Source organism: Scyliorhinus torazame, chromosome 13, assembly GCF_047496885.1.
Source record: "Scyliorhinus torazame isolate Kashiwa2021f chromosome 13, sScyTor2.1, whole genome shotgun sequence".
In the NCBI taxonomy this organism is placed as follows: Eukaryota; Metazoa; Chordata; class Chondrichthyes; order Carcharhiniformes; family Scyliorhinidae; genus Scyliorhinus; species Scyliorhinus torazame.
In genome coordinates, this window is record NC_092719.1 from 211,922,760 (window position 1) to 211,949,600 (window position 26,841).

The 26,841-nt window shown below is 48.7% G+C and overlaps 1 protein-coding gene across 2 annotated transcripts in view; it reads right to left on the reverse strand.

Moving 5' to 3' along the window:
• LOC140388597 (uncharacterized) overlaps positions 1-24,049 on the reverse strand; it is a 76,554-nt gene extending 52,505 nt beyond the window's left edge. The window contains exons 1-2 of one of the 2 annotated variants that reach the window (XM_072473030.1): positions 23,845-24,049; positions 17,341-21,081 (exon numbers count right to left, since the gene is read on the reverse strand). In XM_072473030.1, the coding sequence (XP_072329131.1) occupies positions 18,929-19,915 (987 nt within the window). In that variant the 5' untranslated portion in view covers positions 19,916-21,081; positions 23,845-24,049 and the 3' untranslated portion in view covers positions 17,341-18,928. Of the gene's footprint in view, positions 1-17,340; positions 21,082-23,844 lie in introns of those variants that run through there. The other variant, XR_011934227.1, reaches the window with a different exon arrangement.
• Between the last annotated feature and the right edge of the window lie 2,792 nt (positions 24,050-26,841).

Consider the following 26,841-nt stretch of genomic DNA (forward strand, 5'->3'; position numbering starts at 1 on the left):
TATGGGGGGAGTAATCATGCTAGATGGGGATCTAGCGGGGGGGGGGGGGGGGGGGGAGGATAACTGGGTTGCTGCTGCAGAGATCGAAGAGGAACTGGTAAAAGAAAAGGTGGTCGGGGCGGGAATGTGCCGCCTGGGGAACGGGTGGGTGCGCGGAACCGGGACGTGGGACTGGCCTAGAGAGGGTGATGGCTAGTCGACAGGGGAGGGGGGCAGGCAGCCCCCCAGTTCGGCTGATCATGTGGAACGTGAGAGGCCTAAATGGGCCGATTAAAAGGGCCCGAGTGTTCGCGCACTTGAAAGGACTGAGGGCAGACGTGGCCATGCTTCAGGAGACGCACCTGAAGGTGGCGGACCAAGTTAGGTTAAGGAAAGGATGGGTGGGACAGGTGTTCCACTCAGGGCTGGATGCAAAGAACAGAGGGGTGGCCATACTGGTGGGGAAACGGGTGTCATTCGAAGCTAGGAACATTGTAGCAGACAGCGGAGGCAGATATGTGATGCTGAGTGGCAGACTGCAGGGAATGGAGGTCGTGTTGGTTAACGTATATGCCCCGAATTGGGATGATGCGGGATTTATGAAGCGAATGCTGGGACGTATCCCGGACCTGGAGGTAGGAAACCTGATAATGGGGGGTGGGGACTTCAACACCGTGTTGGACCCAGGGTTAGATAGATCTAGATCTAGGACCGGAAGAAGGCCGGCAGCGGCCAAGGTGCTTAGGGGGTTTATGGACCAAATGGGGGGAGTGGATCCGTGGCGATTTGTTAGGCCGATGGCCAAAGAGTTCTCCTTCTTCTCCCATGTTCACAAGGTGTACTCCCGGATAGATTTCTTTGTTTTGGGAAGGTCACTGATCTCGAGGGTGGAAGGAACTGAGTACTTAGCCATAGCTGTTTCAGATCATGCCCCACACTGGGTGGACCTGGAACTAGGAGAGGAGAGGGAGCAGCGTTCACTCTGGCGACTGGATGTGGGATTACTGGCGGATGAGGGAGTCTGCGGAAGGGTGCGGGGATGTATCGAGAGGTACCTGGAGGCCAATGACGACGGGGAGGTCCGAGTGGGAGTAGTATGGGAAGCACTAAAGGCGGTGGTCAGAGGAGAGCTGATCTCCATCAAGGCCCACAAGGGGAAAATAGAGGCCAAGGAAAGGGAAAGACTACTGGGGGAGATTTTGAGGGTAGATAAAGAATACGCGGAGGCCCCGGATGAAGGACTATACAGGGAGAGGCGACGACTCCAGACGGAGTTCGACCTGTTGACCACAAGGAGGGCGGAGGCACAGTGGAGGAAGGCACAGGGGATGAGATATGAATATGGGGAAAAGGCGAGTCGCCTGTTGGCCCATCAGCTGCGAAAGAGGACTGCGATGAGGGAGATAGGGGGAATTAGGGATGAAATGGGAGCTACGGTGCGGAGAGCAGGGAAGATAAACGAGGTGTTTAAGACCTTTTACGAGAGACTATATAGGTCCCAACCCCCGGAGGGAAAAGAGGAGGTGCGGCAGTTTTTGGACCAATTAATGTTCCCGAGGGTGGAGGAGCAGGAGGTCGAAGGCCTGGGGGCGCCGATTGGGGTGGACGAGGTTACCAAGGGGCTGGGGAACATGCAGGCAGGGAAGGCCCCGGGACCAGATGGGTTCCCGGTGGAATTCTATAGAAAATATGTGGACTTGTTGGCCCCGCTGCTGGTAAGGACCTTTAACGAGGCCAGAGAAGGGGGGACCCTACCCCCGACAATGTCGGAGGCGACGATATCGCTAATCTTGAAGCGGGATGAGGATCCGCTGCAGTGCGGGTCCTATAGGCCTACCTCACTGCTAAATGTGGACGCCAAGTTGCTAGCAAAGGTGCTGGCAACGAGGATAGAGGATTGTGTCCCGGGGGTGGTGCACGAAGACCAGACAGGGTTCGTAAAGGGGAGACAACTAAATGTCAACGTGCGACGGCTATTAGGGGTGATAATGATGCCCCCAGCAGAGGGGGAGGCAGAGATAGTGGCGGCAATGGATGCAGAGAAGGCATTCGATAGGGTGGAGTGGGAGTATCTATGGGAGGTGCTGAGGAGGTTCGGGTTCGGGGACGGGTTTGTCAGCTGGGTTAAACTCCTCTATGGGGCCCCAACGGCAAGTGTGGTCACAGGTTGGCAAAGGTCGGAGTATTTTCGACTACACAGGGGAACAAGACAGGGATGCCCGTTGTCCCCATTACTGTTCGCGTTGGCAATTGAACCACTGGCCATAGCGCTGAGAGACTCCAGAAAATGGAGAGGTGTGATTAGAGGGGGAGAGGAACACCGAGTGTCACTCTACACGGATGACCTACTGCTGTATGTGACGGACCCAGTGGGGGGGATGACAGAGGTCATGCAGATATTGAGAGAGTTTGGAGATTTCTCGGGATATAGGCTGAACATGGGAAAGAGTGAGCTTTTTGTGATACACCCTGGGGACCAAAGTAGAGGGATAGATGGCCTGCCGCTAAGGAGAGTGGAAAGAAACTTCTGATACCTGGGGATTCAGATAGCCAGGAGCTGGGGAACCTTACACAGACTCAATCTGACACGGCTGGTGGAACAAATGGAAGAGGATTTCAAAAGGTGGGACATGCAGCCACAGTCACTGGCGGGCAGAGTGCAGGCGATTAAGATGATGGTCCTCCCGAGGTTCCTATTTGTGTTCCAATGTCTCCCTATACTGATCACTAAGGCCTTCTTTAAAAAAATAGATAGGAGCATCACGAGCTTCGTGTGGGCAGGGAAGGCCCCGAGGGTAAGGAGGGGGTTCCTACAACGTAGCAGAGACAGAGGGGGACTGGCGTTGCCGAATTTGGGCGACTACTACTGGGCCGCCAACGTGGCGATGATTCGTAAATGGATGATAGAGAGAGAGGGAGCGGCGTGGAAAAGGTTGGAGATGAAGTCCTGCAAAGGGACGAGTTTAAAAGCACTGGTGACGGCGTCACTACCGCTCTCCCCAAAAACATTTACCACGAACCCAGTGGTGGCGGCAACATTAAGTATCTGGGGGCAATGGAGGAGACAAAGGGGTGTGCTGGGAGCCTCGGTGTGGTCCCCGATCAGGAACAACCATAAGTTTGCCCCAGGGAGGCTGGACGGAGGATTCCAGAGTTGGCACCGGGTAGGAAACAGGAGAGTGGGAGATTTATTTATAGACGGGACGTTTGCGAGCTTGGGAGCGCTTGAGGAAAAGTATGAGCTGCCCCGGGGAAATTTCTTTAGATATATGCAGGTGAGAGCGTTCACGAAACAACTGGTGAGGGAATTTCCGCTGCTCCCGACACAAGGGATCCAGGACAGGGTGCTTTCGGGGGTGTGGGTCGGGGAGGGCAAAGTGTCAGAGATATACCGGGAGATGAGAGAAGAGGGGGAGGAGTTGGTGGGCGAACTGAAGGAAAAATGGGAAGAAGAACTCGGGGAGGAGATTGAGGAGGGTTTGTGGGCTGATGCCCTAAGCAGGGTAAATTCCTCTTCCTTGTGTGCCAGGCTTAGCCTGATCCAATTTAAGGTGCTGCATAGAGCACACATAACGGGAGCAAGGTTGAGCAGGTTCTTCGGAGTGGAGGACAAGTGTGGGAGGTGCGGGGGAAGCCCGGCGAACCACACACATGTGTTTTAGTTGTGTCCGGCACTGGAGGGGTATTGGAGGGGAGTAACGGGAGTGATCTCGAAGGTGGTGAAGGTCGGGGTCAAGCCAGGCTGTGGGTTAGCTATATTTGGAGTAGCGGATGAGCCGGGAGTGCAGGAGGCGAAAGAGGCCGATGTCGTGGCCTTTGCGTCCCTAGTAGCCCGGTGTAGGATTTTACTCATGTGGAAGGAAGCGAAACCCCCCGGACTGGAGGCCTGGATAAACGATATGGCGGGGTTCATAAAACTAGAGCAGATGAAGTTTGCGCTGAGAGGATCGGCTCAAGGGTTCACCAGAAGGTGGCAACCGTTCCTCGACTACCTCGCTGAACGTTAGAGGGAAGATAGATGGCCAGCAGCAGCAACCCAGGGGGAAGGGGGGGGGAGGGAGGGGGGATAAATTGTTTGGGTTTTTGGAGGGGGAGAGGGGGCGGGGGGGGGGAGTATGACTTTGTGTTATTTGGTTAGTTTACCATGTTAGTTAAACAATGTTATATTGCAGTTATCATGTTACCTTTTTTTTTGATTTGTAAGGGAAAAAATTGTGTTTGAAAACTTTAATAAAAATACATTTTTTTTAAAAAGGTGTTGGGATTCATAACAAAGACATAAAAAACAACATAAGTGTACTTTACCTGAATGTTCGTAGTATACGGAATAAGGTGAATGAGTTGATGGCGCAAATCATCGTGAATGACTATGATTTAGTGGCCATTACTGGAACATGGTTAAAAGGTGGTCACGACTGGGAGTTAAATATCCAAGGGTATCAGACTATATGCAAGGATAGAATGGACGGTAAGGGCGGTGGTGTAGCTTTGTTGTTTAAGGATGGCATCCGGGCAATAGTAAGGGATGATGTTGGTGCTATGGAGGACAAGGTTGAATCAATTTGGGTGGAAATCAGGAATAGTAAGGCGAAAAGGTCACTGATAGGAGTAGTCTATAGGCCACCAAATAGTAACAGGATGGTAGGGCAGGCAATAAGCAAAGAAATAACGGATGCATGTAGAAATGGTACAGCGGTTATCATGGGCCTGTTCTGTGCTGTATTTTCTATGTTCTATGTTCTATGTTCTATGTCGATTGGTTTAACCAGGTTGGTAAAGGCAGCCTTGAGGAGGAGTTTATAGAATGTGTCCGGGATAATTTCCTGGAACAGTATGTAATGGAACCTACAAGGGAACAAGCGGTCCTGGATCAGGTCCTGTGTAATGAGGCAGGATTGATTAATGATCTCATAGTTCGGGATCCTCTTGGAAGGAGCGTATCAAATTGAAGGAAAAAACATACAAAGTGGCAAAATTAGTGGGAGACTAGAGGACTGGGAAGTCTTTAGGGGACAACAGAAAGCTACTAAAAAAGCTATAAAGAAGAGTAAGGTAGACTATGAAAGTAAACTTGCTCAGAACATAAAAGCAGATAGCAAAAGCTTCTACAAATATATAAGACAAAAAAGAGTGGCTAAGGTAAATATTGGTCCTTTGGAAGATGAGAAGGGAGATTTAATAATAGGAGTTGGGGAAATGGCTGAGGAGCTGAACAGGTTTTTTGGGTCAGTCTTCACAGTGGAAGACACAAATAACATGCCAGTGACTGATGGAAATAAAGATATGATAGGTGAGGACCTTGAGATGATTGTAATCACTAAGGAGGCAGTATTGGGCAAGCTAATGGGGCTAAAGGTAGACAAGTCTCCTGGCCCAGATGGGATGCATCCCAGAGTGTTAAAAGAGATGGCTAGGGAAATTGTAAACGCACTAGTGATAATTTATCAAAATTCACTTGACTCTGGGGTGGTCCCAGAGGATTGGAAAGTAGCAAACGTGACACCACTGTTTAAAAAAGGAGGTCGGCAGAAAGCGGGTAATTATAGGCCGGTAAGCTTAACTTCGGTTGTAGGGAAAATGCTGGAATCTATCATTAAGGAGGAAATAGCGGGGCACCTGGAGGGAAATTGTCACATTGGGCAGACGCAGCATGGGTTCATAAAGGGTAGGTCGTGTCTGACTAATTTGGTAGAATTTTTTGAGGACGTGCAGTGCAGTAGATAATGGGGAGCCAATGGATGTGGTATATCTGGATTTCCAGAAAGCTTTTGACAAGGTGCCACACAAAAGGTTGCTGCATAAACTAAAGATGCATGGCATTGAGGGTAAAGTGGTAGCATGGGTAGAGGATTGGTTAACTAACAGAAAGCAGAGAGTGGGGATAAATGGGTGTTTCTCTGGTTGGCAACCTGTAACTAGTGGGGTCCCTCAAGGATCAGTGTTGGGCCCGCAGTTGTTCACAATTTACATAGATGATTTGGAGTTGGGGACCAAGTGCAATGTGGCAAAGTTTGCAGACGACATTAAGATGAGTGGTAAAGCAAAAAGTGCAGCGGTTACCGGAAGTCTGCAGAAGGATTTGGATAGGTTAGGTGAATGGGCTAGGGTCTGGCAGATGGAATTCAATGTTGCCAAGTGTGAGGCTATCCATTTTGGGAGGAATAACAGCAGAATGGATTTTTATTTAAACGGTAAGATGTTAAAACATGCTGCTGTGCAGAGGGACCTGGGTGTGCTGGTGCATGAGTCGCAAAAAGTTGGTGTGCAGGTGCAACAGGTGATTAAGAAGGTTAATCGAGTTTTGTCTTTCATTGCTAGAGGGATGGAGTTCAAGGCTAGGGAGGTTATGCTGCAATTGTATAAGGTGTTGGTGAGGCCACATCTGGAGTATTGTGTTCAGTTTTGGTCTCCTTACCTAAGAAAGGACATATTGGCACTGGAGGGAGTGCAGAGGAGATTCACTAGGTTGATCCCAGAGTTGAGTGGATTAGATTATGACGAGAGGTTGAGTAGACTGGGACTGTACTCATTGAAGTTTAGAAGGATGCGGGGGGGATCGTATTGAAACATATATGAAATTATGAAGGGAATAGATAGGATAGATGCGGGCAGGTTGTTTCCACTGGTCGGGGAAAGCAGAACTAGGGGGCATAGCCTCAAAATAAGGGGAAGTAGATTTAGGACCAAGTTTAGGAGGAACTTCTTCACCCAAAGGGTTGTGAATCTCTGGAATTCCTTGCCCAGTGAAACAGTTGAGGCTCCTTCTTTAAACGTTTTTAAGAAAAGATAGATACCTTTCTAAAGAATAAAGGGATTCGGGGATATGGGGCGAAATTCTCCTACGCGCCCCTCCACATTTCTGCCCCGACCGGCCGGCGGGAGTCTCCGTAACACCGGCCGGTCAATGGGGTTTCCCATTGTGGGGCAGCCCCATGCCATCGGGAAACCCCCGGGCGCCGGCAAAACGGAGACTCCCGCCGGTGGAGAATGACGCCCATGGTGTACGGGCTGGAGAGTGGAGCTGAGTCCACAAAGATCAGCCATGATCTCATTGAATGGCGGAGCAGGCTCAAGGGGCCAGATGGCCTACTCCTGTTCCTAGTTCTTATGTTCTTATGTTATATTCTGAGCAAGTTTACTCTCATAATCTATCTTACTCTTCTTTATAGCTTTTTTAGTAGCTTTCTGTTGCGCCCTAAAGATTTCCCAGTCCTCTAGTCTCCCACTAATCTTTGCTACTTTGTATGTTTTTTCCTTCAATTTGATACTCTCCCTTATCTCCTTAGATATCCACGGTCGATTTTCCCTCTTTCTACCGTCCTTCCTTTTTGTTGGAATAACCGTTGCTGAGCACTGTGAAAAATCGCTTGGAAGGTTCTCCACTGTTCCTCAACTGTTTCACCATAAAGTCTTTGCTCCCAGTCTACCTTAGCTAGTTCTTCTCTCATCCCATTGTAATCTCCTTTGTTTAAGCACAAAACACTAGTGCTTGATTTTATCTTCTCACTCTCTATCTGTATTTTAAATTCCACCATATTGTGATCGCTCCTTCCGAGAGGATCCCTAACAATGAGATCATTAATCAATCCTGTCTCATTACACAGGACCAGATCTAGGACCCCTTGTTCCCTCGTAGGTTCCATTACATACTGTTCTAGGAAACTATCGCGGATACATTCTATAAACTCCTCCTCAAGGCTGCCTTGACCGACCTGGTTAAACCAATCGACATGTAGATTAAAATCCCCCATGATAACTGCTGTACCATTTCTACATGCATCAGTTATTTCTTTGTTTATTGCCTGCCCCACTATAATGTTACTATTTGGTGGCCTATAGACAACTCCTATCAGTGACTTTTTCGCCTTACTATTCCTGATTTCCACCCAAATGGATTCAGCCTTATCCTCCATAGCACCGATGTCATCCCTTACTGTTGCCCAGATGTCATCCTTAAATAACAGAGCTACACCACCTCCCTTACCATCCACTCTGTCCTTCCGAATAGTTTGATTCCCTCGGATATTTAACTCCCAGTCGTGACCATCCTTTAACTATGTTTCAGTAATGGCCACTAAATCATAGTCATTCACGATGATTTGCGCCATCAACTCATTTACCTTATTCCGAATACTACGGGCATTCAGGTGAAGTACACTTATGTTGGCTTTTTTACCTCTGTTCTGAATCTTAACACCTCGATCAGTAACCTCTCCGAAGTTATACTTCCTCTTAACCTTTCTCTGAATTTTCCTTGTCGTTGAACCCATATCTTCATGTAACAACCTGCCACGTCGCTTACCATTAATATTTTCACTTCCCGTTTTATTCCTTTTAGTATTCCTGGTCCTATTCACTGAGCTCCCCTCAGTCACTGTACCTTGTAGTGTCGCCCTTTTTGATTTTTGACTATAGCTTCTCTGCCTTACACTTTCCCCCTTACTGCCTTTTGTTTCTGTCCCTGTTTTACTACCTTCCAACTTCCTGCATCGGTTCCCATCCCCCTGCGACATTAGTTTAAACTCTCCCCAACAGCTCTAGCAAACACCCCCCCCCCCCCCCCCCAGGACATCAGTTCAAGTCCTGCCCAGGTGCAGACCGTCCGGTTTGTACTGGTCCCACCTCCCCCAGAACCGGTTCCAATGCTCCAGGAATTTGAATCCCTCCCTCTTGCACCATCTCTCGAGCCACGCATTCATCCTCTCTATCCTGACATTCCTACTCTGACTAGCTCGTGGCACTGGTAGCAATCCTGAGATTACTACCTTTGAGGTCCTACTTTTTCGTTTAACTCCTAACTCCCTGAATTCAGCTTGTAGGACCTCGTCCCGTTGTTTACCTATATCGTTGGTGCCTATGTGCACCACGACAGCTGGCTGTTCACCCTCCCCCCCCCCCCCCCAGAATGTCCTGCAGCCGCTCCGAGACATCCTTGACCCTTGCACCAGGGAGGCAACATACCATCCTGGAGTCTCGATTGCGTCCGCAGAACCGCCTGTCTATTCCCCTTACAATTGAGTCCCCTATCACTATAGCCCTGCCATTCTTCTTCCTGCCCAGCTGTGCAGCAGACCCAGCCACGGTGCCATGAACCTGGCTGCTGCTGCCTTTCCCTGGTGAGCCATCTCCCTCAACAGTATCCAAAGCGGTATATCTGTTTTGCAGGGAGATGACCGCAGAGGACATCTGCACTGCCTTCCTACTCTTGCTCTGTCTTTTGGTCACCCATTTTCTATCTCACTCAGTACCATTCACCTGCGGTGTGACCAACTCGCTAAACATGCTATCCACGACGTCCTCAGCATCGCGGATGCTCCAAAGTGAGTCCATACGCAGCTCCAGAGCCGTCCTCTCCAAAACCTCAAAGGTTGCCACCATGGGGTCCGGCTTCACCTCATTCCCCACTATCCTAGATAAGGTCTCAAATCACCTCCTCCCAAAAGCTCTCCAACTTCTCGCAACCCCAAAACATGTGAACATGATTTGCCGTCCCCCGCCCACACTTCTCACATCTACCCATTACCCCCGCGAAGGACCCACTCATCTGAGCCCGAGTCATGTGTACCCCATGCACCACTTTAGACAGAACCACCTCCTTGGACACCAGTGTTGCTAACAGCCTTTCCTTCTCAGTAGAAGGTGTATTCCCCTACTTCTTCCTTCAGCTGCCCCTCCCTCACCGAGGACGATGATGTCAATTCGGAGTCTCGATAGCTCACACTAAACGATCGCAGTTCTTCTTTCCGGATGATCATATTTGAGATTATTTATGAATGTTCTAACTTTCCAAGTTGCGAAATTTAGGGACGTTACCCTACAGAATGTGGTATCCCCAGCTAGGAGAAAGTAGCATAGCATATTTTTAGGGCATCTTTTCTCGCCCCTCCCCAATTCGGGTGAACAGCGGGAGGGTATCCTGAGCAGGACTTCTGAGTCATAAATGCTGTTGCCCAAAGACACCTCTGTCCCAACATAAATGTCCAATGACCTCCAATCGTCCGATGCCTGTGTGCAGATTCTTGACGAGGGACTCCCAGATTCACAGCCCTGGCCCTGTCGCCAATTCCAAATAACTTGGCAGATGGGCGCTGGCAGAAGTGACTTTGATTAACGTTCGGACCTTGGAGTGTTGTCATCGCCCACACGATCTTGCCATTGAGGTCTTTTGGACTGCAATTCATCTGGCACCACTCCACGACCTCATTGCCATGGGTGCCTCTACCAGGAGTCAGGTGTTCCTAATGAAGCTCCCTACCACATCGCCGAAAGGATTATCAGAGCACACAAGAGCACAACACGTTAAGTTATATTGGAACTCACTAATGCAGAAGGACACCTTTAAATGCCTGTATTCAAGTTTGAGACAAATGTATCAGTGGCTGGTTACTGTTTCACTACATCTGTGAATTATTAATAATACCTGGTCCTCTTGCTATTTTTAGTGTATTGCCTCAGATCTCTATTTTTAAACTTTTAACCTACATCCTGATAAATTATCCTTTCCTATGATTTAGTGGACATTGAATTATGTGCATTTTTCTCTGCCAGAAATACTACTGCCTCACAGCGCCAGAGACCCAGGTTCAATTCCGGCCTCGGGTGACTATAGAATATAGAACATTACAGCGCAGTACAGGCCCTTCGGCCCTCGATGTTGCGCCGACCTGTGAAACCACTCTAAAGCCCATCTACACTATTCTCTTATCGTCCATATGTCTATCCAATGACCATTTGAATGCCCTTAGTGTTGGCGAGTCCACTACTGTTGCAGGCAGGGCATTCCATGCCCTTACTACTCTCTGAATAAAGAACCTACCTCTGACATCTGTCCTATATCTATCTCCCCTCAATTTAAAGCTATGGCCCCTCGTGCTAAACATCACCATCCGAGGAAAAAGGCTCTCACTGTCCACCCTATCCAATCCTCTGATCATCTTGTATGCCTCAATTAAGTCACCTCTTAACCTTCTTCTCTCTAACGAAAACAGCCTCAAGTCCCTCAGCCTTTCCTCATAAGATCTTCCCTCCATACCAGGCAACATTCTGGTAAATCTCCTCTGCACCCTTTCCAATGCTTCCACATCCTTCCTATAATGCGGCGACCAGAATTGCACGCAATACTCAAAATGCGGCCGCACCAGAGTTTTGTACAGCAGCAACATGTCCGTGCTCTGGTTTCTTCCCGCAGTCCAATGACGTGTGGGTTAGGTGGATTGGCCGCGCTAAATTGCCCCTTAGTGTCCTGGGATGTGCAGGTTGGGTTTTGGGAGTATGGGGATAGGGCGGGGTGAACCCTCGTAAATGGGCAGAGTGTTCATTTGAAGGGTCGGTGCAGACCTGATGGGCCGAACGGCCCCCTTTCTGCACCGAGGGGACTCGATTCCAAATTTAAAAAAAATTAACATTTTAGCACATTCGATCATATTCTGAACTTGTATTCTCTGATATCCGATTTGATTGTATTCGTCATAGGTTAGAAGGGGTATTCTTTTCACGACGAAAATTGAAATCTTGTCATGGTAAAACAAGACTCAAAATGGATCCTGTTATTTTTAAAACTCAAAATGGCCATCGCATTGATACAACTGGAAAAAACCCGGCAGGCTAATACTTTGAACTGGAATGGAGTCAGGCTGATAGGGATAAAATCGGATTTTTTTTACTGAGGCGTTATACACAAACATATGCTTGCTATTTGATCCTAAACAATCTCTGCGGAAAAATCTCTTACAGGAATTGTATATTTTTGTTGTATTATAATTCAGATTTGGTACTTTAATAATTTTGCATTTTCAATTAATATTGGACGGAATTTTGTTATCTTGCTGTGTTAATATAATATTCCATGAGTGCTTCGTATGCATTATGACATCAAAGAGAATATGGGATTCAAAACTGGTCCTTTTGTTGTGCGAGGAATGGGTGTCGAAAGTAGGATATTGTTCACTTCCTCAGTCCATTAAACACTTCACCTTTAAGGATGTTAAATTTCCAGGTGTAACATCTATAACGACTGTAGCTTCTCAGCAATGTTATTTATTAATTTCCTCACTCTGCAGGTTTTCTGGTGTGTTTCGCTCTCTCCACATTGCTGCCTGACCTGATAGCTACTTCTGGCATTTCTAATTTTATTCTTTACGTGGCTGGTTTAGGTGACCTCCAGGATGTTGATGGTACATAGTCCAAACATGTGCAGGTTAGGTGGTTCGGCCATGCTAAAATGCCCCTCAGTGTCTAAAGGTTGGGTGTTACAGGGATAGGGCTGGAGATTGGACCGAGGTAGCATGTTCTTTCGAAGGGTTGGTACAGACACGATGAGCTGAATGGCCTCCTTCTGTGCTGTCAGGTGTAGTGATATCATGGTTGTGTTGTAATTCACCGACTGACCACTGGGAGTCTCACTAGTATATAAGTGAATGTTAGAGTCGGGTGACCTCAGACTGACTAGGGAGCTGGAAGAGAGAGGTTGCTTGTGCATGTTCACGCTGTTATTCATCTGTTATTTTGTACATATTTGATCCACAGTTAATGTTATTAAATCGTTTATAGCTTTAGCTACACGTGTTCTTGTAATATCATAGAATCATAGAATTCACAGTGCAGAAGGAGGCCATTCGGCCCATCGAGTCTGCACCGGCTCTTTGAAAGAGCACCCTACCCAAGCCCACACCTCCACCCTATCCCCATAACCCAGTAACCCGACCCAACACTAAGGGCAATTTAGCATGACCAATCCACCTAACCTGCACATCTTTGGACTGTGGGAGGCAACCGGAGCACCCGGAGGAAACCCACGCAGACACGGGAAGAACGTGCCGACTCCGCACAGACAGTAACCCAAGCCGGGAATCGAACCTGGGACCCTGGAGCCGTGAAGCAGTTGTGCTAACCACCAAGCTACCGTGCTGCCCCAATATCAATCAGGTCATCCGATAAGAACATTGCATCGGGATTCCAGGATGCCGTGGAATGTCACGGTGAAGTGGCTAGACTCTCTCTCGTTGGAGGTGGGCCATTGTCTGCCAACCATGTGGCACGAAGGTTACTTACCACTCGTGATCCCAAACAAATAATATGAAACGCGTAAACCTACATTTACAATGTTTAGGAATTCAGAGAGTGTGCTCGACTCTTTCAGCCCTTCCATCAATAGATAGATTACTGTGTGCAAGTTGGCCCCTCCTTCTCTTCCATTGAAGAGACAGTACTTCCAGAGAATCAGCACAGTTAGAATCGGCCAGATCTAGGTCTGTTCTGTGCAATTTATGAATATCTCATATTATGTAATATGTACAAGTAGCTGTTGATTTTCATAATGGCCATTGCTTCAGGGTGAGGATTTTTATAGTAAACGTCACAAAATATACAAAACTTAAGAAACAAATCAGTTTTCATCTTCCCTGCTTTGCCACATATCCCAGTAACAGCAGGTGTTGTTACCAAAATATTCTCTGCTTCTATGTACATTTAAATCAGACCTTTTGTTGGCAACTTCATCACAGTCTGTCTAAAACCTGTCTCAATATTTGTGTGAACTAGCATTGTTTTTTTTTCTTGTGGAATAAGCATAAATTAAGCAAAAGGTAACGGCTGTAAATATTTAGAACAATTTGCAAGTTATCATGACCAGATCCGTCCCCCGTCATCAGTTTTCTCCTCATCAAAATCTTCAGTTTTCTTACGATGCATCCTGACCGAATTTATGTGGAAGATCGATAGGTGTGTAATTTTTTTCACTTTCATATGGCCTTACTGCTTCTAATAAGGTCTTAACTGCATTGTTCTCCCCTTTCACCAAATTCCTCTAAATTATTTCCCTTTAAAGTGTTTATCTAATTAAAAAACATTTAGAGTACCCAATTCTTTTGCCCAATTAAGGGGCAATTTAGCGTGGCCAATCCACCTACTCTGCACATCTTTGGGTTTGTGGGGGCAAGACCCAGGCAGACACAGGGAGAATGTGCGAATTCCACGCGGACAATGACCCGGGGCGGGGATCGAACGCGGGTCCTCAGCTCCGTGAGACTGCAGTGCTAACCACTGCGTCACTGTGCTGCCCGTCCAATTCTACTTTCACTGATACCTTTGAAGCCGCTTCGACTGCACTTTCAGGCAATCCATTCGAGATCACAGCTCACGGTGTAATACGATGCCTCTTCAGGTCCTCTCTGGTTCTTTTGACAATTACCACAAATTGGAGTCTTTTGATTCCCCCCCGCCCCACCTAAACCCCTTCTACCACTGGAAAAACTTTCTCCTTATTTGCTCCACTAACATATTCATAATTGTGACCTCCTTACCATATCTCTTCTATAATGTAAGTTTATTTATTTATTTTTCCAGGATCCAATCAAATCGTTTCTGTGGAATACATAGATTTGTTGAAACTTAAATCTCTTCATTAGAGATGTGCACGGTATTATTTAATGGTTTGACCGATCTGTGTTTGATCATGTTACTTTGGTAACTGATCCTTGTAACTCTTCTTGATTATGTAAGCCTGTGGATGAAGATGAAGAGCTAAGTATTGACACCACATGGGAAATGTTCCAGGAGGTACCTGAGCTCTGGGTGTAGACCATGTGTATGCACAAATCCTATAAGTCTGAGATATGTGAAAGAAATGTAAATACACTGTTTGGACATAGGGCTTGAGTAATTTCTGCATTGTTCGGGGATAAATTATACATTTCAGATATAAAGCAACTTGGCCAATATATGACATACATTAGAGCATCACTTGCAAATTCCATCATGCCTCCTCCAAAGCTCAACCTCTCACTGAGAAGATTGCAACAGAAAATATCCATTATAAATGTTTTGTTGATCTGATAATAAGAACCTAGCAGTTAGCATGTCCATCACACTTGCTGGTGTCACGCCTATCAAGCCTGTGGCTCCTTATAGCTGATAATCTGAATAAAGCAGCAACAAAGAGGTTATGGTTAAGCAGGGAGGGAGTGTATCAATGAATAGCTGCATCTTCTTCTTATTTTGGTGAAGCCAAAGGGGAGGAAATGGGGCGTCTTCAAACTTTTGTCACTCTGCGGAAAACCTTACTCAGCAACAGCGATGGCTCCTGATTTCACTGCAAGATCTTTCTATCGGCAATCATTAGACGTGCTCTTAAATGGCAGGGTGGAGTTCACTAAAGTTAACTGAGCAGAAAATACATCACATATCAAATATAATAACCAGCCCTTGAGTTGGGAAGGATTCTGCAATTATAAATATAGGTACACTTTTACACTCCATTACTGGGAATATTTCACCCCGTTAATTACATCTCCTGATTTTTCCATAGTCTGAAATGGATTTTCTGCTAATTAACTGCCAGGGTTAAGAGAATGGAAGGCTTATGGTCGGATGCAAGTGTTTATCGCTCTCATGCCAGGTATAGCACCATCTAAATGTAGTTCTGAGTTATCTGTGTATTACCTGGTCAATGTGCTTCAACTCTTGTTCTCACTGCCTCAGTTTGATATATCCATTTCCGAGACCAGATCTATCAGAAGCTTTTCTCAAAATGAAGTCAAATTAAGCACGGTTCTGTTCTTGCTCCTTAATGCTCATTAGAAGTCCAATTAAGAACGGCCAAACCAATAATCCATTGTCAGATTGACGTTAATGAGAAAGAAAGGGCTTTTATCCTGCCTGTTTCAACCCAGCTCTGAAAAGGACATTGTTCCAACCAATTTTACTCGATAGTCTATTCAAATGGTCAATTTGACTCCGAGTCATTGATCTTTTCAGAATGTGTTCTCAGGGTATGCGTGGCATGGGCAAGGCAACTTAATGACTTCCAGGCCATTAAGCATGAACTTTGTGGTTTGCAACTGGAGTTAGAGCAAGTACTAGGGGTACATTCCCTTCCCTGAGCAACATCAGTGAACTAGTTGTGAACTTTGTACAGTCTCCTTTTCAAGTTTGAGCCCACAAGTAATCAAATATATTGACTTCAACAGGCGGCATGGTGGTAGAGCGGTTAGCACTGCTGCCTCACAGTGCCAAGGACCCGGGTTCAATTCCGGCCTTGGGTGGTTGTCTGTGTGGAGTTTGCGCTTCCTCCCCGTGCATGTGTGGGTTTCTTCCGGGTGCTCCGGTTTCCTCCCACACTCCAAAGGTGAAAATGAAAACCGCTTATTGTCACAAGTAGGCTTCAAATTAAGTTACTGTGAAAAGCCCCTAGTCGCCACATTCCGGCCCCTGTTCGGGGAGGCCGGTACGGGAATTGAACCCGCGCTGCTGGCCTTGTTCTGCTTTACAAGCCAGCTGTTTAGCCCACTGTGCTAAACCAGCCCCTGTGTGCAGGTTAGGTGGAGTGGCTGCGCTAAATTGGCCCCTTAGTGTCCAAAGATGTGAGGGTTAGGTGGGGTTAAGGGCATAAGGCTTCGGTAGGGGGCTCTTTCAGAGGGCCAGTACAGACCTGATGGGCCAAATGGCCTCCTTCTGCACTGTAGGGATTCTATGGATAACCAACTTGCCGTGGTGGCATTTGAATTCATGACCATTGGGTTTCTAGTTCAGCATTGAAACCTCTACATAATAAGCAGAAATTGTAATGTCACATCGTCTTATCAAGAGTAATGAACGTAACTGTTTAAAATTTAATGAGGACTGTAACCAATGCAACAAGCTTGGATTGAAACTGAAAGCAGATGGAATCTGTGAAGATTACAAGGCGTCAGAAGGAATTGTTGCAAATACCACAGGAATGAATCAGCTGAAACTATCAACTCTACTACGTCCAGAAGGTAGCCCGTCAGAGAACTGGAGTGATTCCAAACATGGGTCTGAGCTTCACACAGCACAAGAACAGCCAAGAAGTCATAATCCAGACTCTCATAATCCTCCATACAATCTGAGAAATGACATTTGGAGGCAAGTGGGCAAATCTCAGAATACGAAGCAGACAGGATTAGATTGAATGAAGACTGTTCACACCGGGAACGAGGCGAATCTATGAAGGCTGCATCTTTAACGCAAGACAACAAGGCTGGGTGAGCTTTTTAATGAATATGTCATCGTCTTGAAAAAGAAATGTGAGTTTGGAACCCAAGTGGGATTGGACTGCATGCTGGATACAAACGATAACGAAGTTTCACTCGGGTTTTCCTTACCAAAGGTGCTTGAGCCTCAAATAGATGGTATGACATGCAAGTCACAAGCAGGCAGATTGAGTGAAGACAACGAAAAGCCAGCACTTGAGTAGAAAAATAAGATGCTCTTGGTGGATGCAGTGATAAGCACGGCAGGGTAAAGTGGATACAACAGATGGAAAGAATGAAGGAGATTCAGTGTAGCTCAGTTTGCGAAAAGGAATTGTCCTACTTTAAGAAAGAATTAACACTTAAATTGGGAGAATCGCTTTACCCAAAATTGGATTGGATTTGTTTATTGTCACGTGTACCGAGGTACAGTGAAAAGTATTTTTCTGCGAGCAGTTCTACAGATCATTAAGTACATGGGAAGAAAAGGGAAGAAAAGAAAATACATAATAGGGCAACACAAGGTATACAATGTAACTACATAAGCACCGGCATCGGGTGAAGCATACAGGGTGTAGTGTTACTGAGGTCAGTCCGTAAGAGGGTCATTTAGGAGTCTGGTGACAGCGGGGAAGAAGCTGTTTTTGAGTCTGTTCGTGCGTGTTCCCAGACTTCTGTATCTCCTGCCCGAAGGAAGAAGTTGGAAGAGTGAGTAAGCCGGGTGGGAGGGGTCTTTGGTTATGCTGCCCGCTTTCCCCAGGCAGCGGGAGGTGTAGATGGGGTCAATGGGTGGGAGGCAGGTTTGTGTGATGGACTGGGCGGTGTTCACGACTCTCTGACGTTTCTTGCGGTCCTGGACTGAGCGGTTGTCATACCAGGCTGTGATGCAGCCAGATAGGATGCTTTCTATGGTGCATCTGTAAAAGTTGGTAAGAGTCAATGTGGACATGCTGAATTTCCTTAGTTTCCGGAGGAAGTACAGGCGCTGTTGTGCTTTCTTGGTGGTAGCATCGACATGGGTGGACCAGGACAGATTTTTGGAGATGTGCACCCCTAGGAATTTGAAACTGCTAACCATCTCCACCTCGGCCCCGTTGATGCTGACAGGGGTGTGGACAGTACTTTGCTTCCTGAAGTCAATGACCAGCTCTTTAGTTTTGCTGGCATTGAGGGAGAGATTGTTGTCGCTACACCACTCCACTAGGTTCTCTATCTCCCTCCTGTATTCGGACTCATCGTTATTCGAGATCCGACCCACTATGGTCGTATAGTCAGCAAACTTGTAGATGGAGTTGGAACCATATTTTGCTACGCAGTCGTGTGTGTACAGGGAGTAGAGTAGGGGACTAAGTACGCAGCCTTGCAGGGCCCCAGTATTGAGGACTATTGTGGAGAAGGTGTTGTTGTTCATTCTTACTGATTGTGGTCTGTTGGTCAGAAAATCGAGGATCCAGTTGCAGAGTGAGGAGCCAAATCCTAGGTTTTGGAGCTTTGATATGAGCTTGGCTGGGATTATGGTGTTGAAGGGGGAGCTGTAGTCAATAAATAGGAATCTGATGTAGGAGTCCTTGTTGTCGAGATGCTCTGGGGATGGGTGTAGGGCCAGGGAAATGGCATCTGCTGTGGACCGGTTGCGACGGTATGCGAATTGCAGTGGATCAAGGCGTTCTTGTTGCAGCTGTATAGAACCTTAGTTAGGCCACACTTGGAGTATAGTGTTCAATTCTGGTCGCCACACTACCAGAAGGATGTGGAGGCTTTAGAGAGGGTGCAGAAGAGATTTACCAGAATGTTGCCTGGTATGGAGGGCATTAGCTATGAGGAGCGGTTGAATAAACTCGGTTTGTTTTCACTGGAACGAAGGAGGTTGAGGGGCGACCTGATAGAGGTCTACAAAATTATGAGGGGCATAGACAGAGTGGATAGTCAGAGGCTTTTCCCCGGGGTAGAGGGGTCAATTACTACGGGCATAGGTTTAAGGTGAGAGGGGCAAGGTTTAGAGTAGATGTACGAGGCAAGTTTTTTACGCAGAGGGTAGTGGGTGCCTGGAACTCGCTACCGGAGGAGGTGGTGGAAGCAGGGACGATAGTGACATTTAAGGGGCATCTTGACAAATACATGAATAGGATGGGAATAGAGGAATACGGACCCAGGAAGTGTAGAAGATTGTAGTTTAGTCGGGCAGCATGGTCGGCACGGGCTTGGAGGGCCGAAGGGCCTGTTCCTGTGCTGTACATTTCTTTGTTCTTTGTTCTTTGTTCTGGGAGTATGGAGGTGATGCGCTTCATGATCAACCGCTCAAAGCGCTTCATTACGACTGAAGTCAGGGCCACTGGATGGTAGTCATTGAGGCACATTGCCTGGTTCTTCTTTGGCACCGGTATGATGGTGGTCTTCTTGAAGCAGGTGGGGACCTCGGAGCGAAGTAGGGACAGGTTAAAGATGTTCGCGAACACCTCTGCCAGCTGTTCCACGCAGGCTCTGAGTACATGACCAAGGATCCCGTCCGGGCCCGTCGCCTTCTGAAGGTTTACTTTCCAGAAGGCCGATCTGATTTCGGAAGCTGTGATGGTGGGTATTGGTGAGTTATGGGCTGCTGGGGCACTCAACAGCAGATTGTTGGTTACCTGCTCAAACCGAGCATAGAATACATTGAGTTCATTGGGGAGGAGTGCGCTGCTGCCGGAGATACTGCTCAGCTTTGCTTTGTAGCCCGTTATGTTGTTTAGTCCTTGCCACAACCGCCGAGAGCCTGTCTGTGACTCTAGCTTGGTTTGATATTCTCTCTTGGCATCTCGTTTGGCTTTGCGGAGGTTGAACCTGGATTTCTTGTATAGGTCAGGGTCGTCTGTCTTGAACGCCTCAGATCTGTCCTTCAGTAGGGAGTCAATCTCGCGATTGAGGCATGGTTTCCGGTTGGGGAACGTACGTACTGCTTTCTTTGGCATGCAGTCGTCCACATATTTGCAACTGAAGTCTGTGATGGTGGTGGCATACTGGTCGCTGAGTTCTAAAATATGGACCAGTCCAATGTCTCTAAGCAGTCATGTAAGAGCTCTTCTATTTCCTCGGACCAGCACTGCATGACCTTCTTAGTTGGATTCTCTCGCTTGAGTTTCTGCTTGTATGCCGGGAGAAGGAGCACCGTCTTTTGGTCTGATGTCCCAAAGTGCGGTCGGGGGATGGAACGGTAGGCGCCCTTGATTTTTGAGTAGCAGTGGTCAAGAGTGTTGTCACCCCTGGTGGGACAGGAGATGTGCTGGTGGAATTTTGGTAGTACACTCTTGAGGTTGGCCTTGTTGAAGTCTCCGGCCACGATGAAAAAGGCCTCCGGGTGTTCTGTTTCGTAGTTGTTTATAATTGTGTACAGTTTATCCAGCGCCTTCCTCACTTCTGCCTGGGGTGGGACGTAGACCGCTGTGATAATGGCTGAAGTGAACTCACGTGGAAGATAATATGGGCGGCACTTTACGGTCAGGTATTCCAGGTCCGGGGAGCAGTAGGTCGCCAGAGTCGCCACATCCAAGCACCAGGAGGAGTTGATGAGGAGGCAAACCCCTCCACCCTTCGCTTTGCCTGATGACGCGGTGCAGTCCGCCCGGTGAATTGAGAAGCCTTCAGGTTGTATGGCACAGTCCGGTGAGGTGGGGTGAGCCATGTCTCTGTGAAACAGAGCACACAGCAGCTAAGTTCATCCAGTTTGTTTTTGATCGCTTGGACGTTTACCAGGAGTATGCTGAGGAGAGGAGGCTTGAAACCGCGTTGCTTCAGTCTAACCTGCAGACCGCCGTGTTTCCCTCGTTTCCTCGGTCGGCGGCTGCGGCTGGATGATCCTGGGATCCGATGGGAGAAGTCTGACCTTGTGGAAGGTAGGTGGTTGCGTCTGGCAGGGTCCAGGGCGCTGGCGGGGACCAGGGCGCTGATTACATCTCCGGGGTCACGTCTGGCAGGGTCCCGGGCGCTGGTTGAGGTAGAGGGGTTGCTAGGGGGGGGCATGTTTGCGATCCGGATGGGTCCCGGCGTTCTGCGGGCACGTGAATACCTTGCGGCGCGTTCGGGTCCTCACGCGGGGTCTCCGCCATTTTGGGGGTCCTGGGTCATGGGCAGGGGGTTCCTGAGGCAAAATGTGTAGAACAGAGAAATTAAATGGCAATGACAGTATAAGTAATAATGATTTCCTAGCCACTGTATTTCTTCACAGGCTTAGTGAAGAGTAGAAACATCCAAAGAGAGACTTAACAATGGTGTGAATAGGATCCATAGAACTCCTACAGTCCAGAAGGAGGCCATTCGGCCCGTCGGGTCTGCACCGACCCTCTGAAAGAGCACCCTATCCCCGTAAGCCCACTCCCGTGCCCTATCCATGTAACCCCACTCAATCTGCACATCCCTCAACACTAAGGGGCAATTTTAGCACGGCCAATCCACCTAACCTGCACATGGGAGGCATGGTAGCACAGTGGTTAGCGCTGTTGCTTCACAGCGCCAGGGTCCCAGGTTCGATTCCCGGCTTGGGTCACTGTCTGTGAGGAGTCTGCACGTTCTCCCCGTGTCTGCGTGGGTTTCCTCCGGGTGCTCCGGTTTCCTCCCACAAGTCCCAAAAGACATGCATGTTGATGATTTGGACATTCTGAATTCTCCCTCTGTGTACCCGAACAGGCGTCGGAGTGTGGCGACGAGGGGCTTTTCATAGTAACTTCATTGCAGTGTTAATGTAAGCCTACTTGTGACACTAATAATAATAATAATTATATTTGATGTTCGCCGCAAAGGAAAGAGAAGTAGAGGTGCCACACGTTAAGTTCGCAAAGACATAGTGCAGGGTTTATTCAGAGATGTTGCTCTTACAGGGTAAGGTGGCGAACTCCCCTGAGATGCCCAACTGACGTTACTGCGCATCACGTGACATTTCCTCAGCCAATAATGTTACTTGAATACATAACATGGCTCAAGATTATGTTTTGGAAACCAGTGTTCACTAATTATATTAACCTGATTCCATCAGTTGGCCCATCTGTCAAGAGAAGAAACCAGCGTAGGAGCAGCAAAAATAATGAGCAGAGATGTGAAATGTCCCAGATTTAACGCAGAAATCAACACACCGAATGTATGAAGGTTCACATTCCACTGGTACTCAAAATATTATGTGAACAGTTGCGGGCTGGCTTGCTGTTTGCTTTTGTGCGCACAGCAATGGCACCGACTCACATCAACCTCAAAATCAGTCTCTCCACCAGCTGAAAAAAGGATTTGGTGAAAACACCGGCAAGCTCTGAAATAAAAACAGAAAATGCGGCAGGACACTCATTTCCACCGACTGGATTCTGCCCGCCAAGGGCAGAAGAGACTTGCCCCTCCTCTGCAAATCTACCTTCACCCCTGTTTATCACACTCGTGAAATTCAATTTTCTAAGCTGACGCCAATCCTGGGCCACCCGAGCCCCTAAGTACCAAAAAAGGCGACCAGTCTGACAAAATGGTAACACCCCAAAGTTGACCCCCTCTCCCTGGTTGGGTAACCGGGGAACACTCACTTTTCCTGCAATTTAATTAGTATCCCGAAACCCCCCCAAATCGCCTCAGCAGTGCCATGATATCACCCATTGTGGGGACGGGGTGCGTTACATATAAAAAATCATCAGCGTGCAAGGACACCCTGTGTCGTCGTCCCCCCTCCCCCGTTCCCCCCCCCACCACCCCCACTATCCTGCTCCACCTACCCGATGATCTCGGAGCAATGGCCAATGGCTCATTTGCCAATTCAAACAAGAGAGGGGACATAGGCCTCGTTCCCCTGTGCAACTGAAAATATCTAAAGCTCATCTTGATTGATTGATTGATTGTCACGTGTACCGAAGTCCAGAGAAAAGTATTTTTCTGCGGCCAAGGGAAGTACACAATACGTACACAGTAGACAAAAAGAATAATCAACAAAGTACATCGACAAATAGTGATTGGTTACAGTGCGGAACAAGGGCCAAACAAAGCAAATACATATTGTTTGCGTGAACGCTAGCCTTCGGTGCCATATATATTAACAGAACTCACTCCACGAACATAGGCCCTATCCCAAATCACTCCAATACTGCAAACAAATATTCCCATCCTATCCTATCAGAGACGTTCTCTGCATCCAATGTCACAATGACCTCCTGTTCCCTCCGCTCCGCTGGGGGCAACATCACATTCAATAGTAGTCTCACATTAGCTGCCAAGCTCCTACCTGGCTGGTCTTTCCCAATGACCTGCGGGAAACACCCCTCTCACCTAAGCGCAAACACCTTTCCCAGGATCTTGGCAATAATGAGATCAGACAGTGACACTCTACTGGATCTTTAGCAAGACCGAGATGGATGTTTGCATCGTTGTCTCTGGAAGGGACCCCCGCACATCCCAATCCTCTAACATCTCCACCAGCAACGGCACCAATCGATGAGGACATTTTTTTTGAAACATTCCACCAGGAGCCAATCCCACCCCGGCGCTTTCCCCGCCTGCATCCGCTCTCTTCTGCCCTCCTCCACCTCCAACGGCATCGCCATCCCTTCCCGATCGTCCTCCTCTCCCTCAGGACAATCCAACTCCTCCAGAAACCTCGGCATATCCGGCGGTGCCGACCTATCAAGCTTTGTGTAAAGAGCCTCCAATGCCTCGTTGATTTTGCCCGGCGCTGACGCTAATATGTCTTCCGATTCTCAAATCCGTTCTCGTTGCTGCTTGCTGACCCGGCAGAGATGGCTGGCCTTCTCCCCATACACCCCCCCCCCCCCCCCGCCTCGAGCACCATAAATGCTGCACCGCCTTATCAGTGGATCTTTCATCTGCAACTTCTGGCTCCCAACCAGAAGCTCTGGCTTCGGGTCCCTTGAATACTTACCATCCAGAATTTCATCTCTCAAACGCTGGTACTCCGCTCTCGTCTCCTTGTCCCTCTGTGCGTAAACGAAATTGCCTCTCCTCGCACCACCACCCTCGCACCACCACCTTCAAAGCCTCCCACGGTACTGAAGGTGCCACTTCCCCATTCTTATTGAACCCACATATTCATCAATCACCCGGGTCATCTTCACACAAAATCCCAGATCAGCTAACAACCTCATATCTAAAGTCCACACCGGCCGCTGGAGAAAAAGAATTCCCTGCCCCCAGGGTGTAAACATCGTCATGAATCTGCTCCCCCCCCCCCCCCCCCCCATCTCCCCCATAAGCACTGCCATCACCTTTGTTGCCCTCCAGGGGACCAGCGACTTCAGCTTGGACTGATCCAACTTGGGGCTCAGAACACAATTCATATCCACTCCTAAAATCAGTTATTGCACCAGCATCATCTTCATAAACTCCACGTCATCCCAATTTGGGGCATAAAAGCTCATTAGCGCCACCAATTTTCCCTCTAATGTCCCTGTAACTATGACATACCTGCCCCCTGCTCCGCTACCACCTTATCCATCTGAAACCGAACTCTTTTATTAATGAGTATTGCCACCCCCTGGATGAAAGGAAAATGAAAATCGCTTATTGTCACAAGTAGGCTTCAATGAAGTTACTGTGAAAAGCCCCTAGTCGCCACATTCCAGCGCCTGTTCGGGGAGGCTGGTACAGGAATTGAACTGTGCTGCTGGCCTGCCTTGGTCTGCTTTCAAAGCCAGCGATTTAGCCCTGTGCTAAACAGCCCCTGGTGTTCCTGCTATCAAAGTCCGAGTGAAATACTTGGTTTACCAACTTTTCTGAAACCTAACCAGGTCACTTACCTGCAGGCGGGTCTCCTGAAACAGCACCATATCGGCCCTCAAACTTTTTAAAAGAGAGAAAACTCTTGCACGTTTCAGTGGGCCCCTAAACCCCTCACATTTCACCGAATCAATCAAATCGGCGGTCTCTCACCCTGTGAGTGGAGCAGCTGCCTGCCCCCCGTCACCATCAGCACTCTAACCCCATCCCCATCTTAAAAAAAGGCCCCATTTACTTCCTCTCAGTCCGCTACCTCTCACCTCCTCCCTCCCCCCCACCATTCATACCCACTAGTCTTGACAAAACCAGCTTCCACTGGCTCCGCAGCCCCCCCCCCCCCACCTTGCTCCCATTCACTCGCCATCCTCAGTAAACTAGCAAGGTGGCCACCCCCCTCCCCTGTCAGAGCACACCGTGTCCTAATAAACAAACAAAGAACAAAGCCAGGCCTCTGATGCGACCATCAATTCACGCAAAACAGAGAGTAGATGTAAACTGTGGCTTTAATCGACCAGAACAGTGCCTGCCTGCGACTGCTCTGCTAGTGATAGCCGCCTACAGGGCTACTGCTCTTTATACCTCCCCTCAAGGGGTAGAACCAGGGGCGGAGCCCATACAGGCCCCAACATGATACATTCCAGGTAATATCGTACAATGGTCCATAGGTGGAGCCCGCATGGGCAACAGTGTGATACAGTGACATACATGGTGAATGGTTAATGCAATACGTTCACCACATTCACCCCCTGTTAAAAAATTGAGGTCCGGCAGGGGTGAAGGGTTCACAGGTTCAGCCTGTCCGGCGCCCAGATCGTGCGCTGTGATCGGCGAAGTTCTGGTATCGCAGCTGGCCCTGGTGTCGAACTCATCCGTGTGGGCATGGGTAGTGAAGTCGCCGGTGCGGGCACAGACGCGGACTCCAGGACCGTGTCTTCTGGAGTTTCGTTCCTGTGGGTTGGTGAAGGGGGAATGGAGGGCGGGAGGAGGTGCGGGTGCCATGTAGGGGTGGGAGCACTGGTCAGCGTAGGTTGGGTGGGGTAAGTTGGGGTGGCGGTGGTAGTGGAACCTGCGGGTGCCAGGTCCTGGAGGGAAACCGTACCCTGTCGGCCGTCGGTGTGTTCTATGTATGCGTACTGGGGGTTGGTGTGAAGGAGCTGGACCCTCTCGACCAGGGGGTCGGACTTATGGCTCCTGACTTGTTTGCGCAGTAAAATGGGCCCCGGTGTCTTCAGCCAAGACGGAAGCAAGACCCCGGAGGTGGATTTCCTGGGGAAAACAAACAGGCGGTCATGAGGGGTCTCGTTTGTGACTGTGCAAAGGAGGGACCTAATAGAGTGGAGTGCGTCGGGGAGGACCTCCTGCCAGTGGGAAACTGGGCGATTCCTAGACCGTAGGGCCAGGAGAACGACCATCCAGACCGTCGTGTTCTCCCTCTCCACCTGCCCATTTCCCTGGGGTTATAACTGGTAGTCTTGCTCGAGGCGATGCCCTTACCGAGCAGGTACTGATGCAGTTCGTCGCTCATGAAGAGCCCCGGTCACTGTGAACGTACGTGGGGAAACCGAACAGGGTGCAGACACTATGTAGGGCTTTAATGGCGGTGGCCGCGGTCATGTCTGGGCAGGGGATTGCAAAGGGGAAGCGGGAGAACCCGTCAGCGACGTCGAGGAAATATGTGTTGCGGTTGGTAGAGGGGAGGGGCCCTTTGAAATCAATACTGAGGCGCTCAAAGAGCCGGGATGCCTTTACCAGGTGGGCCTTATCCGGTCGATAGAAGTGCGGTTTACACTCCGCGCAGATCGGGCAGTCCCTGGTCATGGCTCAGACCCCTCGGTGCAGTAGGGCAGGTTGCGGGCCTTGATGTAGTGGAGAAGCCGGGTGACCCCCGGGTGGCAGAGGTCATCTTGCGCACTGGCGCATGTGCCGAGGGACAGGGCATCTGGGGGCTCGCTGAGCTTCCCAGGACGATACACTATATTGTAATTATAGGTGGAGAGTTCGATTCTCCACCTCAAGATCTTATCATTCTTGATTTTGCCCCACTGCGTATTATCAAACATGAAGGCTACCGATCGTTGGTCGGTGACGAGGGTAAACCTCCTACCAGCGAGATAGTGCCTCCAGTGCCGTATGGCTTCCACGA